This window comes from Cajanus cajan, chromosome 9 (genome assembly GCF_000230855.2).
Source record: "Cajanus cajan strain Asha chromosome 9, NIPB_CcT2T_4, whole genome shotgun sequence".
Lineage (NCBI taxonomy): Eukaryota > Viridiplantae > Streptophyta > Magnoliopsida > Fabales > Fabaceae > Cajanus > Cajanus cajan.
In genome coordinates this window covers 39139824-39154338 of record NC_138525.1, presented here as the reverse complement: position 1 = coordinate 39154338, position 14515 = coordinate 39139824, and the positions used below count along the sequence as shown (strand labels likewise).

General features: G+C 28.9%; 2 protein-coding genes across 2 annotated transcripts; one reads left to right on the top strand and one right to left on the bottom strand.

Annotated features, from left to right (window-relative positions):
- The first annotated feature begins 4038 nt into the window (after positions 1 to 4038).
- LOC109813058 (protein IQ-DOMAIN 21) lies at positions 4039 to 10950 on the top strand. The gene is made up of 5 exons (XM_083063623.1): positions 4039 to 4291; positions 4852 to 4955; positions 6957 to 7250; positions 9004 to 9378; positions 10165 to 10950. Exons 2-5 carry the CDS (start codon positions 4869 to 4871, stop codon positions 10762 to 10764), a joined length of 1356 nt encoding a protein of 451 aa, XP_082919749.1. The 5' UTR covers positions 4039 to 4291; positions 4852 to 4868; the 3' UTR covers positions 10765 to 10950.
- A 133-nt stretch (positions 10951 to 11083) lies between these two features.
- Positions 11084 to 13958, bottom strand: LOC109813042 (DNA topoisomerase 6 subunit B-like). The gene is made up of 4 exons (XM_083063624.1): positions 13605 to 13958; positions 13379 to 13430; positions 13212 to 13274; positions 11084 to 13063 (listed from the first exon to the last, which is right to left on the bottom strand). Exons 1-4 carry the CDS (start codon positions 13707 to 13709, stop codon positions 13047 to 13049), a joined length of 237 nt encoding a protein of 78 aa, XP_082919750.1. The 5' UTR covers positions 13710 to 13958; the 3' UTR covers positions 11084 to 13046.
- Between the last annotated feature and the right edge of the window lie 557 nt (positions 13959 to 14515).

Below are 14515 nucleotides of genomic sequence, written 5' to 3'. Positions count from 1 at the left end.
ATGAGTCTCGTATAAGTAATGCACGTACCTTTGTGTGGATTAGGGTTTTGTTGGGCCTTGGGCCTGAGATTAGTTATGACCTATTTAGGTAGCGGACCTCGTCTTAGCCGAGGTTGCGCAGCGCGTGTCCGAAGTCATCCTGCGCTGTGATGCCGAGCTGGAGCTCGGTTTCGCAGTACAGATAGTACACAACATATGTAGTTGATCTAGTTTAAAATTTAGAAATTGTCTAATTCTAATATTTTTTTTTATATAAAATTAACTTACAAATTAAAAACATAATATAATATTATTGAAATATCTTTACATAACTTTCATAACTTTATACGGATTTATGTTGAGGTCCAATGGTTTTTCTTATGTTTTAAGTTTATTAGATTTTGTATTGAGTATCAAGTGATGAAATGTTCCATTGGATTCAATAAAAAAATTCTGCATCCGATAGTTAGGAGTTCCAAATAATTATGACTTCTTGAACAGGAACTCAAGTAACTATTGTAGAAAAAATTAAACATACATATGGTGGAACTATTGCCCTGGGTCGACCTCTTAGTTGTAGTGAGACTTGCATTCTGGTAACCCTTGCAGGTGTATGTTCAATTCATATTATAATACATAATAGCATACTGATATTTGTTTTTTGGACATCAATACTCTTAGTGTCCATTTTTCAAGTGTAATTTAGTATGTAAATTTAAGGATTTATTATTATTATTATTATTATTATTATTATTATTATTATTATTATTATTATTTTGTGTGGCTTAAAGAGTCATTAATAGCCAAAAATACTAGTTAATAATAGATTGAGAATGCATTTTATAATGACTTAAAATTGCAAAAAAAAAAAAGTTAATTTAAGACAAATTGATATGACATATTCTAGTGATTTATATTCGCCAATAAATACTAAATTGAAATGGATTGACAATATGTTTTGTGGTTTCAAACCACCAATATATGTTACAACATTCCTAACAACTATACCAATGATATGCTAAATTCTGTAAAAAAAAATGTGAGAATTATATTAAACACAAAAAATGTAATTTATAATAATTTTTAGGTTAAAACCCTTATTTGTTCCCTTATAATATTTTTTATTTCAATTTAATCCCACTTTAATTTTTTGTTTCAATTTAGTCCCCAATAATTTAAATTATTGCAATTTGGGACTTTCGTCCAAATGATTTAAACGGAGTTAACTGTTGGCCACGTGGATGCCAGGTGGATGCCACGTAGATGATGCCAAATTTCTTGAATACACCTGGAACCAGAATAGCCTGTTCTGAAACCAGAATGGCCTGTTCTGCTGGTTGCACTGTTGGTGTGTTAATTTTGTACCTGGAACGGGCCGTTCCAGGTGCAAAATTAACACACCAATAGTGTAACCAGAACGGGCCGTTCTGGTTTCAGAGCGGGCCGTTCTGGTTCCAGAATGGTCAATAATTATAGTTCACAGTTGTAAATCATGCACGGAAAAAGATCCAAGGTACAAAGCATTTCAAACACTAGATTTGGTAATATTGTCAATGGGGATTGATAACTTCAATTGTTTAACATTTGGGCTATACAATATATCATTAAGGACGATGCAGTGTTTAATATTGTCAATGGTTATTTATTTATTTATTTATTTATTTGGCCTAATGTCTTTTTATGTCTAATCAAGCTCCTGACCTCTTATAAATCTCTCCTCTCGTTCTCTTGGTTGGAAAAATATTGATATGGGAGTATGTTGTCCATTAATATAGATGGAGCTTATAACACTTATGCCTTAGTGTGAATGTTTACATGAGTTCATATTTAATTATCTCGTTTATAGTTATTTTTTAAAAAAATGAGTATCACTTGATAATATTAAAAATTAAAATGAGATTTATTCATTAATTTTAAAATTATTAATAATATTTAAACCAAACACATTTTTATGTTTTTATTTTCAAAAATTTAGAAAATGAAAAATCAAATTAAACATACTTTCTAAATTTTAAAATAAAATTATTTTTAAAATTATAAATGAAAACAAAAAGAAAAACTAAAAAATGTTTTATGAAACCAAACAGTTCCATAATATATTTTTTCAAACTACGAAAACTTTCATTTGTGTAAATTACTGCCATATCCTGGACAGAAAAAGTGTATTTCTTTTTCATTTTCTTTAATTGGAATGGAATAAACGATGGATTGAAAAGAATAAATGAAGCAATCTTTGAAATATTATATCGTTGTTTAATCATTGCTGAAAGAAGCATTTCAATATCCCCATCCTTGTTACACTGATATGAATTGTTTAACTACCACTTTCCAGTAATCTTCAAGCCTAAACTTAACCTAACATTAAACAATCATTGCACTTCCCATTTTCTCCTAACAGCAATTAAAAATTAAATGTTTATTACACATGCCATAAGTATATGTGTTTATGTAGATCCTCGTTTATTACCGTACATATATACTACATACTTATCCAACTTTTTTTTTTAAGTAAAAATGGGACTGAATTGATAATAAAAAAAATTAAAAATTTGAATCCTTGCTATTATAATTTTTCACATGTCTCTCCGTTGTTAATATGGAAGATTACATTAAAAAGATTAGTGCGGGATTGATTACTCATAAAGTAAAGCACTTATGTGTTTATTTGGCAGAAAAAATAAGAAGAGCCACGAGTGTTGAGGTGATAATCAACTTCGTCAATAATCTATAATTATAACTCATTTATAATCTGATATATATCTATAATAATTATAATATACGAGATAGACATTTGTTGTATTGTATGTATATTATTTATATTTAATTTTACTCATTAACTATTTTTTATATAGGTGTAAAAAATAAAATTACTCTTTCATAAATTGTTATTTTTATTTTTATTTTTTATGTAAATTTCATATCACAATCAACCCATCACAAAAATATTGTAATTATTCAATTGTACAGTAAATTAACTTTCTTACAAATGAGATTATTTCATGATTTTTTAGGCACGCACTTAATATTTTTTTATTTTAAAAAACAGTAGTTAACTATCTTAAATGAGGCTGTTTTTATAAACAGACATCATAAAAGTTCATTTTTTTCCTAATTAACTCTTAAACTTCGTCCTATATATTTAGAATTAGACACCATAATTTTTTTTAATTAATTCTTATATATATATATATATATATCTATATATATATATATATATATTTACAAATAGACACTCTTAATTTTAATTGATATTGACATTGACAATTTATTATATTTTCAAAAAACATTACTATCAATTTAGAGTTAAATTATTTATCTTAAATATCAATCATTTATTAATTTTTTTCTTCTTTTTTTACAATTATTTTTTAAATAAAATAAAAAATGAGTTTATAAAGAAATTAAAAAGAAGAAAATTATAAAATAAAAAAAAAGTATTTATTTAATTTTTATAATTCTAAATTATATTATATTTTAATATATTGGAATAAAACTCATATATGTAAAAATAATAATAATAATAATAAATAAGTATGATTTAAAATATATAAATGATTGAAACCAGAACGAGACGTTTTGAAACTAGAACGGTCCGTTCTGATTCACTCGTTGTGTGTTACATTTTCATTTGGAACGGACGTTTCAGTTACAAAATTAACACACAAAGAGTGATATTAGAACGATCCGTTTTGGTTTCAGAACGGGTCGTTCTAGGTTCATTAAAGAAGGACTATGGAAATTATCTATGTGATCCACGTCATCTACATTTGACACCGTTTGTAAAATTTATACGGAAAGTTCCACATTAACATTTTTTAAATTATTGGAGACTAAATTGAAACAAAAAATTATAGAGGGACAAAATTCAAAACTATTAATTATTATAAGAGATCAACTAAGGAATTTTGCCAAAAAAAAATTAAGAGAATTAAATATTTTTTTCTGTTTTATTTCTTTTTGATAAATTTATTTCTTTTCTATTTCTAGAGGGAAGGGGATTTTTTATTTTTTATTTTTTGTGTATGAAATCAAAATAAGATCTCCTCCCTTCTAGTAAGAATATGGAAAATGGTATGTTAGTTTGCTAATGTTACGGGTCCAACACATCCGTGATTTTGATAAATACCAACGACGGTTCCGCGGGCTCACAGTTACTAATCTCACACATACACACACTCTCTCTCTCTCGGTGTCCTCATCCTTTCTCTCTCTAAATTCTGCACCCAACCAAAAACGTTTCTTTGCTCTGATTCTAAAACATTCCAGGCACGATATGTGAAGTGATGCAAAACGGCACCACTTGTTTCACCAGGTTTGTTTCATGCCTCACTCCGAAACTAAGTACACTTTGATTTATGTCTCGGTGTGTTGGTCACTAGCTAACTTGTATTACAAAGTTTTTTTGTTGTAGTCGTAATAGTAAATTATTATAAGGTTTTTAGATGGATAAATTTGTTATATATATATATATATATATATATATATATAAGATTAGGACTATGAGATTTCGATTCTCTTATGTATTTAGAGAGTAAAATGTATTTAGGGAGTAAAATGGTTGGGATAATTATTTAGCGAAATTGGATTTTTTTGGTAGACTGCTATTCTTTCTTATATAGAAAGTATCTTTTTATTCTAGAAAAAAATGTGGTTTTTCACATTTTAATTCTCATAAGATTAGTTATGGACATCTTTTGTATTTGTTTTTTTTATATATGTTTAGCGTTATATAATCTTTTGGATATGTTTCAAATGATTACTGTGGGATGAAATCTTAACTTAATTAGGATTTTTTTTTTTAATATTGTGATACTTTAATACATCTATCTTTTTATATATATATATGATAATGATGTTGGTTATGAGAAACAGATCTTTTTTCGTCATTGATGGGGAAAAAAGGAGGCAGCTGGTTCTCATCGGTAAAGAAAGTTTTCAAGTCGTCGTCTAAAGACTCACCCCTGCCTGAGAAGAAGGTTATCCATATTCTCCTTATTCTTATGTTCTTTTAAAATGTTTTGTAGGGCACTCTTGTTATAATTGTTGAGTTTTTTTCTTCTTAAAAATGGAAGCATTTTTGGAGACTAAAATCACCATTAATCCTAGTATAAGTGGACATGGCTATAGAGACCGCAACTAGCATTTTGTATTCCAATTTTCCCCCCTGTTTATTATGTTCTAATTCGGTGGACACCTACAATTTATTTTATGCGAGCCTAGAACATTTAAGTGTGTAATTTATCCATTCCAATCTCAGAGTAGAAGTATTTATAATTGATTATTTATGAGTTTATAAGTCTCAAGAGTTTTAAAATTCAATAAAATAATTTAAATATTTATTAAAGATAAGATTTGGTCCATATTTTTTATATGAAAATAATATCTCAGATAACTTATCCCATGTTGATAGACTCATCTGAACATGTTCACCTTAGATTATATGTGAGATGGTACAAATAACAATATAATCACTAATCACCGATGTGTTATTTTAGTATTAGGAAACTGTTATTACACTTTGGGGGTAATCACTAATCCGCAATTTGTTATTTTAGTACATACTTTTAAATCATAATCATGACCAAAACGGTCAATCAGTTATTATGCATTGATCAAACTTATTGAACTAGTCATGGACTTCTCCTCAACCCCAAACCCAAAATGAAAAAGAAAATGAATTATATATCTATTTGCATTATAAGGAATGGCATGATCTTAATCAAGTTTTGCCTCTCGCATTAATGGCTAAAAACCTTCTGCGTAAGGTAAGTGAACAGCAAGTTAGTTGCTTGCGGTAATGTAGTTTTTGTGTTTTATGAGCTCTTCACAATAATGATGAGATGCCTGCGAATTTCTCAGCTTTGTGGACCATCAACCTGATACATGTAATTATGTATGTGGGTGCATGGTCCCCTACGAAGTCAACATGTATTAATTGTATAGTATATATGTGTCCCATAGTAAACCACGAAACCCATCACACCAATATTCATTTAGTGTGCATCCTAAGTAATATCCTCTTCACCATCTCAAACATACCAAATATCAATGATACTTTTCATTATGTCATTTTCACAAGCGATTGCTTATCAGGAAAACCTATTCGGTCTACTTGTAACATTTTTTTTCTTTCAATTTGGTTCTCTATGTCTAAAAACTTATTTTGTTCTTCAAATTTTAAAATTTTCACTTTAGTAGCTTAAGCTATCTTTATCATTTGAAATTGATAGTGTTTATTTGATAAGATGGTCAAATTTCCTTATATATATATATATAAAGGGATACATAATTATAATCGTTTTCTAATTTCTATAATTTTTTTTAGATGATTTTATCTTTATATTTTTTAAATAATATTAAAAATTAAAACCCAAAATTCAAATTTAAGATTGTAGAATTTAAAAACTAACTACAATATCAATTAAACCAAAAATCATGTGTAATTCTTAAATATTTTTATTTTAAAAACATAAAAATATGAAATGTCAAACACTTTAAGAAACTAAAGTGAAATCTTTAATTTTAAATTGTGAGAATTAAACTTAAGTTAAATTTCTTTTTGATACTTAAACTAAAACTAAATTAAAATAATGAATAAAATTCTAATTTAATATGATTTTTTATATATTAATAAAAACTTGAGAAGAGAAACCGTTAAACCAAGGGTGGTAACTAACAATGTAGTAGGTAGATAGGTATTTGTGTTGTGTAAAATATTTGTAGAAAGTAGGCCGGTTACCGGATGTAGTATAACCTTTTAGTTTTAGAAAAAAGAAAAGAGAGATCAGGAAAAATATTGAAAAAAGATTTAAAAAAAAAATTTCTAGATAAATAATGTGAACGATATTTGGAGTTGAAGTAAGGTGAATGTACTTGTGTAATTCATGTAGTTGATCCAAGCAAGTAAGACTGACGAGGGTTAGCTTTTGGTGTTGTTTTAATCAAAATCAAGTTGATTGTATGTATTTGATTTTCAGAAGGAGAAGGCACAGAAATCGGAGCATGTAGTGGTAGAGGTGGTGTCTTTTGAACAGTTTTTATCAACAAGTTCTCCAAAAAATGTGAGCAATGAAGAGAGTAGGACATCAACGCCGGGGAGTGAAGATAGAAGCCATATCATTGCCGTCGCGGCAGCAACCGCCGCAGCTGCTGAAGCTGCTGTGGCGGCTGCCGAAGCTGCGGCAAGAGTTGTAAGATTGGCAGGTTATGGACGCCACACCAAAGAAGAAAGAGCTGCCACACTCATTCAATCATACTATAGAGGATACCTAGTAACACTATTTCTATTTTGCTTTTCTATTGTTTTCGACTATTTTCTTCTTTTAATTAATTTTCAAATATGATGAATACATTTTGAGTTTTTACAAGCCAACAAAACATAAGAAGTGGTATTATTTTTTTAATTTAAATTAAAATATTATTTCTTTTAGTAATTTGTACTTATATTTAATAAAATTATTTATTACACATATTATTGATTTAAAACTTAACTTCAATTCTAATCAAAGAATAACAAGTTGTTGTACCTAAAATTTGTCCCTTTTTAACACACTTTCTGTATTAAAATTTATTAAATTTTGTTAATCACTTCTTAATTATTTAATAAATTTTACTCTGGATTTTATAATGATAAACAATAAGAAAAAGTGTTATAAAAGTATGTTAGAAAAATAAATATGTATATTAATTTTATTAGTTCACTCTTATTTCTTATTCTCTCTAAAGTTATATATAAGTAAAATGTTTAAATTTTTAGATTAAAATGTAAATAAATTTTATTAATGTTAATTTTATTTAATGTTCTTAATTTAAAAATATTCATACAATAATAAATGGAAGTATTGTCTATCATAAATGTAATTAATAATATTTTAAGAAATGTAATGTATATTTTATATAAAATCATAAAAATTAAGTACATTTAATAAATTTTCTTAATTTATGTGAAATTAGTTTTATTTGCTCATAGTTAACCCAAGGGGTAGGTCAACAAAATTTTTGCTTAAGACTCCCTTAAAAAAATTATTTAATATTAATATTTATAAAACTTTTTCAAAGTTTTATAACTTCAAATTTGTTTTTTACACTTTTGAAAATTCCATTTAAAAGATTTATTTTTAAAAAATAAGAAAGTATAATTATTTTATTCAAGTCCACTTTCTCTTTTTATTAAAAAATATTATTATTAATTTTAAAAATTTTTACTTTAAAATTTTCTTTACATAATATGTTAAGTTAGTCCTGTATTTCCTTATATAAGATTGGGAGAGAATATTGGATTATATATTGCTTGAGTCTTAATGATCACAAACCAAAATAAGAAGTTAATAAGAAGTTACTCGTTCGGTACGTGTCATAAATATGTCACCTATTTCCGTTAGTGGAATTTAGTGCATGTCTTCATAAGGAATGATTTTTTTTTTTGGTAACATCTTGTTTATTTTTGGTAACGTTCTCCATAAGGAATGTGTAACATATTTTAAACTCTTATTATATATATATATATATATATATATATATATATATATATTATATTTGAATTTTTTTCCTTTTGTTTTCTTAGTTAGAATATAACAGTTGTCATGTCTTAATAATAAAAAATTACTATAAAATATAATAAATTTTAGTACTTCTCATCTTTTGTTAGACCCGACTAATATTATAGAGAATTTTTTTTCTCCACATTTTATAATTTTTAAAATTGCATTTTCACATTTATATTAAATAATTAATATAGTATAAGAAAATAATTGAAATATAAAGATAAAAATCATATAAATATGAAATATGTAACTTAATGATTGAAACAGCTATATGAAAACACTTTGATTTATGAGAGTACTATTTTAGTCTGTCTAAAGGAAAGTATAGGGCTCGAACAATTAAGTTGTCTTCTGGAAGTACAGTACCATAGAATTGTGTGAAATCTTTTTCTTCTTTTTCTTGAATCTACATATGAGTGATATTGATTATTATTGGGCATTGACATTAGGTGTTGAATCAAATGAATTAATTATTGTGTAGGCTCGTCGAGCACTGCGAGCATTGAAGGGATTAGTGAGGCTGCAAGCATTGGTGAGGGGACATAATGTGCGAAAGCAAGCACAGATGACAATGCGTTGCATGCAAGCCCTAGTGAGGGTGCAGGCACGAGTAAGGGCTCGTCGACTCCAATTGAGCCACGTGGAAGAAAAACAACAATTTGAGAAAAAGAAGGAAAAGCCCGAGCTCGAACCCGAGCCCATGCCCATGCCCATGAGCCCCATGAGAAGAACAAAAATTAATGATTGGGACAGTAGGCGTCAAAGCAGCCACAAAATTAAAGAAAACGAATTGAGGAAACATGAAGCGGTAATGAAGAGGGGGAGAGCTCTTTCATATGCTTTCGACTACCAACAGGTTACCCATTTCCATTTGGAACTCTTGTGTTTTACGTACATCATTTTGTTATTGTGCTTGTTTCATAACTAGGTTAACCAAGTTGTTGGTCTATATTTTTTCAAAATTTTAATTTTGCCCTTAATCAAAAGTTTGACTGGTCAATGTTTCTATATTTTTTTTATCAAGATTTTTAGCTTATAAAAAAAATGTTTGAACTCCATTACTTATATTCTTTTAATGAATTTTCAGGGTAAAACCGAGATTTTATAAAAAAAGTTAGAGACTTTAACCGATCAAACTTTTATTTAGAGAGAAAAAATTTGAATTAAAAAAGTTAAAAGATCTTATCTTCTTAGAATAGTGGATTTAAGCTTAATTCATTCTTACAAAACTTATTTATAAAATGAAAATTGTTCTAAACTTATATAGTTTTTAAGAGATTTATCTCTAGTTGATGTGTTACTTAAATTTTTCCGAATATACTTTTTCACGTCAACCATCTATTAGATTTGTTATGTGGATAAATGATGGGTAACCCTTTGAATGATCCAGAACTCTAATATCATCTAAGAATAATATATTTGCGCCTAATTCAACTTTACAAAATTAACTTATAAAGTAAAAATTGTTTTACACTTAAATAATCTTTAAGAGTTTTATCTCTAGTTGATGGAAACTTGGATTTTTCTGAATATACCAGTCAAATTTATGTTGAAGGACTAAAATCTAAATTTCAAAAAAGTTGAAAACATAATTACCCCAAAGAGAAACTCTTAAAATAGTTTATTTTTGTTTGCGTTGCAGCAACAACAGAAGCAATTTTTGCTGGCAGACAATGATCTAGGAGCAACCTATGAATATGATCGTGAAAAGGCCCAATGGGGTTGGAACTGGTTGGAGAATTGGATGTCATCGCAACCATGCAGTGTTAAGAACGTGGGGTTGCATGAGACCTCTTACAGGACTCTTACTTCTACAACATCAACTACAACAGATAACATGTCTGAGAAGACTATGGAAATGGACATGCTTGCAACTGTAGGACCAACCAACATCAGCCCCATCAACCAAGACTTTATAGATTCAAGCCCAGTTTTCAACAGGCACCATCAGATACCTCCCAGCCCAAATAGACCTAGCTATATGGCCCCTACTCAGTCTACAAAGGCCAAGGTTCGGGCCCAAGGGCCATCCAAGATGCGGGCTTCACCTGAGCCTCAGTGGAACTTCTCAACCAAGGAAGCCTCCACCTGTGACTCATCTAGTTCAGGTGGAGGAATTGCCGGTTACCAATTTCCAAGGAGCCCAGGCCCAAAAATGAATGCCACTCGTTCTCAGTCTAGAAGGATTGTGGATAAAAGTGAGGATTGGGCCCTTCCACTTGGAGCCCATGGTTGGATATAGTTTGATTGATCTGTCTTTTTCTAAAACAAAAACTCAAAATCCAATCAATAATTATTATAATCGGATATATGGTTTGGTCTGCGATTCATCATATGGCATGAAATTGTATTTATGGACAGCAACGTTGTTGGTGATGTCAAGAACCGCAATTTTGAGATTGTGATATCGTAAGCACATTTTCTTTAAGGCTATTCCTTGTATGTTATAGATAGCATGTTATGCGATTGAATAACTAAGGATGGGGTTGGAAGTATGATTCGGAAGTTTTGTGGGATTTGATTAATTTTGAAAATTTTGGTATGAACATGTTTCAATATTTATATAATTTGTTTCTGTGTAATTAATCAAATAAAGTTTTGTTTATTGGATTGAAAAGTATATATTTAAATTTTAGACTCAAGAATTATATATATATAATATATTAGTTTTATCATCTAAGTGAAAGAAAAAGGTCTTATTTACAAACTATTTTTCTTTCACACTTCTACTAGAAAAATTACATCTCAAGTTGAAATAAAGTTACTATTGGGTTATCAACCTTTGTACTTTCACCAAACTAGGAAACTCATGTTGTTATAGATGGTTCTATAGTAGCCTTGAAAGGTAACTGAACTGGCAACTGCATCAACATTTCAATTTGTGTCAAAGAATATGGTCGAGATAATTGTAGTAAAAGGACCGAGAATTGCGGGAAGATTCATCTATTTTACATCATATTTAATTTAATATTTGCAACAAGAAAAATAAGGAGGAAGAACAGTTATCCAATAAATACAAATAAATAAATAAAATATACAAAATTATCTGCAACATGTATTAATTATATATTATAGATTTTTATGTCATAGTGAAATTTGAATTATTTTTGTATTAACTAGTTATGATATATAAATGAGCATTATCATAATATCAAATAACGCAAGAATATTTCACCTTAAGTTTTTACTCATTAAATTCTCAAGATTAAACATCTAACTACAAATTAATTCAAACCTTTATTTTTCTTATGACCATAAATTAACATTTATCTTTATAAAAAATGTTGGTATAATAATAAGATGAGCTTAGGAAGATTATAATTAGAAATAATATAAAAATAACTAAACTAAATTAATTCAAACCTTTATTTTTATATTATTTATAACTATAGTCTAGTTTATAAACTAGATTATAGTTAGACATAATATAAAAATAATTAAACTAGACAATTTAGAATATTTTTAATTATTTAGAATTTAGTATAACATAGTTTACAAAAATGAGAGGTGGTTAATAATATTAAACTAGTTAAAAAACAATAATAAATATCATAAAATAATTAAATAAAATAAGTTAGAAACACCTCATTGACTATTTAGAGTTAAAAATATCATAGATTAAACAAATAAATGACACTACAAAAAAATGTGTGATTTGTAAGAGTTATTTTGGTAGTTTCTAGCGATTAAAAATCGCCACAAATGGTATTACCAGCGTCATTAATAACTGTCAGATTTACAGTCGCCAAAACCAGTTTGCGGCGTATATTTTGTAAATGTTGATTTTGGGTGCCAGAAAAGTCAATAACTTTGTGGCGGTTTAAAACCGCCACAAAATGCATTTTAATGTTACTTATTTTCCAGTTTCTGACAGTTTAAAACTGCCACAAAAAGCATACTTGTTTTATAGTTTATGACAGTTCAGACCGCCACAAAATTCATCTAAGATTCTTCAAACATTTTCTGGTGGTTTTAAACCACAAAAACATGGAAAAAGAACAATAAAAAAAGGTATCTCTCTGACTCCAATCCTTTTGCATATCTAACAAAAGGTTTTCTTTCTATGGTATATTTTTCTCCATGTTTGTTACAACATTTATAGTATTTTACTCTACCTCTAACTATTTTTTTCAGATAAGATGATATTTTTAACACACGAATTTCAAACTGGTTATCAAACATAAACATTGTTGGAAAACGAAACTTAACTTGCTTGACATCTTTTCCACCTACACTGACTCCAGCTTCCACAATGAATGGGTGACCCTCAAAAACTTGAGCACTGTGCAGCAATGGCAGAAGAAATTAACTCATTTTAGACCATATTAATTGAAAATGTACATGAGGAATATTCCTGAAAATTGAAAATTTTGTTTATTCGGAAGGATCAAAGGAATTTAAATATTAATTCATTTACAATGCTTAAAACCATACTTATGAATGTCTATATCCAGCCTGCAGAATGAAATATAATTTTGGTTCTTCATTGATGAAGAGATCTCAATAGGAAGCCCAGTACTCATTTTAGACCATATTAATGCCTGCATACACGAAAATACCAATTAATAAGGCCACGTTAAACAAGTATGTAATACGACTTCAACCGAAAAGTTGCCAACTGTTATAAATTAATTATCAGAGTAAATAAAAACAAAAACAAAGAGGGAAATGCATGTTGTTAATCAATACCATCTTCGCACCAAACATATTTTCCCCGCGTCTGTTTTAAACCATATTTTGTCCCGGATAGAACTGCATGAATTGATAAGCTTACAGTATGTGAGATTTCTAATTACTGCTGAAATGTCTAAACATGTTGATTCAGGGATAACTGAAGCAGCAAGTAACTGACTGACCTCGGCCAAACATATTTGGGATGTCATCATGTGGCATTCCTTTTCCATTATCCTACAATTAGTAACAAGAGTGAGACTGATAACCACAAAAACTAGAAAATACTTTCAAATTGGATTTCAAAATCTGATCGAACAGTTTTTTTCTGACTGGATCAAAGTTAACACAAAGACAATGCACATCAACACAGTATCACAAAGGAAGGCCTGAGGCAGAAACCATGCGCACCTTGCATGTAACTCTGTAAAAGGAAGCCTCACCTCGGCCCTTGATAACCTTTGTAGCTGAAGTTTCTTTCACTTTCTTTCCAAGGGCAGCATTCTTTGCTTGCATTTCTTGAGCACGAGCCTCTTTTGCTAATCGTTTCTGCAAGGGAAGGTACTACATGAAACAGAACACTACCTAGAGAGACTTTCACATTTAGGGTCTATTTGGATAAAGTTGTGAGTTGTTCAAAAATACTTCTAGGAGAAGAGAATAAATATGGAAAAAAAAATAATAAACTTCTCCAAAAGTTAAAATTATACTTAAACTAATTTGTAGAAGATTTCTCATACTAACTTATGCGAAATATATTTTTATATATAAGCTAATTTTCTTCTTATTTTCCTATCTTATAAGTGTCTATAAAAACATTTGTCCTACCAGACCCTTACTCTACTCAATTGCTCAAGTTGTTTGTAGGAATGAACCAAGATGATAATTTGAAATTTGTTACCATAACAACTTAACAATATATACTACCCAAACCCAACCATTTTAATCCAGACCGGTATATCTTAGTACAACAACCAACTTTACAAGATAAAACTAAACACACCTCACGAACCTTCTCAGTTTCATAATCATCATACAACGCGGCATCGACTCGTTCCCGGTCAACAAGACCAATCATGGAATTAAATTTGCTCTTCCCTATCTCCTCACTACAACAAAACATCACAAAACAAATCATTCACAAATATAATTAAAAATTTGTCGTTCACATATGATGTGCTTCCACTTGGAATGCACATGGATGCTTCAAGTCTTCACGGATGACCTTGGAAGAAACTTCAAGGATGGAGGTTCCACGAAGACTCAATGTGGCCTTAAGCTTGCTTACAAGCTAAGTTCAAAGAAGAATAGGGTTCCTAGCT